Source organism: Hipposideros armiger, unplaced genomic scaffold (genome assembly GCF_001890085.2).
Source record: "Hipposideros armiger isolate ML-2016 unplaced genomic scaffold, ASM189008v1 scaffold_7903, whole genome shotgun sequence".
Classification (NCBI taxonomy): Eukaryota; Metazoa; Chordata; class Mammalia; order Chiroptera; family Hipposideridae; genus Hipposideros; species Hipposideros armiger.
Genome location: NW_017738771.1, coordinates 1 through 971, shown reverse-complemented (window position 1 = coordinate 971; position 971 = coordinate 1). Strand labels below are relative to the sequence as shown.

General features: G+C 44.0%; 1 protein-coding gene across 1 annotated transcript; it reads left to right on the top strand.

The window, feature by feature from the left end:
- Positions 1-6: 6 nt before the first annotated feature.
- Positions 7-334, top strand: LOC109378931 (fasciculation and elongation protein zeta-1-like). Its single transcript, XM_019635184.1, has one exon. It carries the CDS (start codon positions 20-22, stop codon positions 332-334), a length of 315 nt encoding a protein of 104 aa, XP_019490729.1. The 5' UTR covers positions 7-19.
- The last annotated feature ends 637 nt before the right edge of the window (positions 335-971 follow it).

Here is a 971-nt window from a genome sequence, read left to right as displayed (position 1 = left end):
AAGGTGCAGCTGTGCAAGCATGGAGGCCCCACTGGTGAGTTTGGATGAAGAGTTCGAGGACCTTCGGGCCTGCTGCTCGGAGGAACGGGAAGAGAAGCCACGGTGTCTCTATGGCTCTTCTCCCCACCATCTCGAGGACCCCTCCCTTTCCGAGCTGGAGAATTTTTCCTCTGAAATAATCAGCTTCAAGTCCATGGAGGACCTCGTGAATGAATTTGATGAGAAGCTCAATGTCTGCTTTCGGAACTACAATGCCAAGACCGAGAACCTAGCTCCTGTGAAGAACCAGTTCCAGATCCAAGAGGAGGAGGAGACACTGCAGGACGAGGAGTAAGGAGTCTTAATTGCCCTCTTCTGCTTCCGACAAGACCTCTGTAGGCTCCATGACATAAAACTAGTTTCTGTCTATGAGTTCATGGCTTATTACTTATCGTTTTGTATCAGTGGGGCAGGGCCCTGGTAATTGCTAACATTGTTTTGTTATGTCTCTTTACAGTCACCTGTAGAGCTTTCTTAAATCGAAACCTTAAAAGAAGGAAGGGTTTTTAGGAAATGGAAAGGTGTTCCTAGGTACAAGATATAATTTCAGGAGCATGGTAAATTTTGGAGTCTATCTTCAGCTTTCTTTATATCAGTGGTAATGTCCCCAGATATCAGAAATAAGGTCCAGAAAAAAAAGCTGTGTGGAGGACTCTATGTCATTAGAACAATTTGTTCCAAGAAACACCAGAACTGTGAACATTTCCAAATTATTTACAACCCCTCAGAACTGGAAAATTATCTAGAAATGTTGAGATATAGCCAAATAAGAAAGCATAGCAATTGAATAAAGAGCCCGTGGAATTACCCTAGACAATATCAAGGTGACAACTGGGTGCAGTGGCTTCTGAGTGTGCAGAGTTCCCATGTCACTTACTAGCCACCATCTCAGGACTGAACAGAGACAAGCAAAGAGATTTGAGAAAAGTGCT

What these genes read in the sequence shown, in the direction of transcription:
- LOC109378931 (XM_019635184.1), top strand. Translation starts at nt 20, where the DNA reads ATGGAGGCCCCACTGGTGAGTTTGGATGAAGAGTTCGAGGACCTTCGG.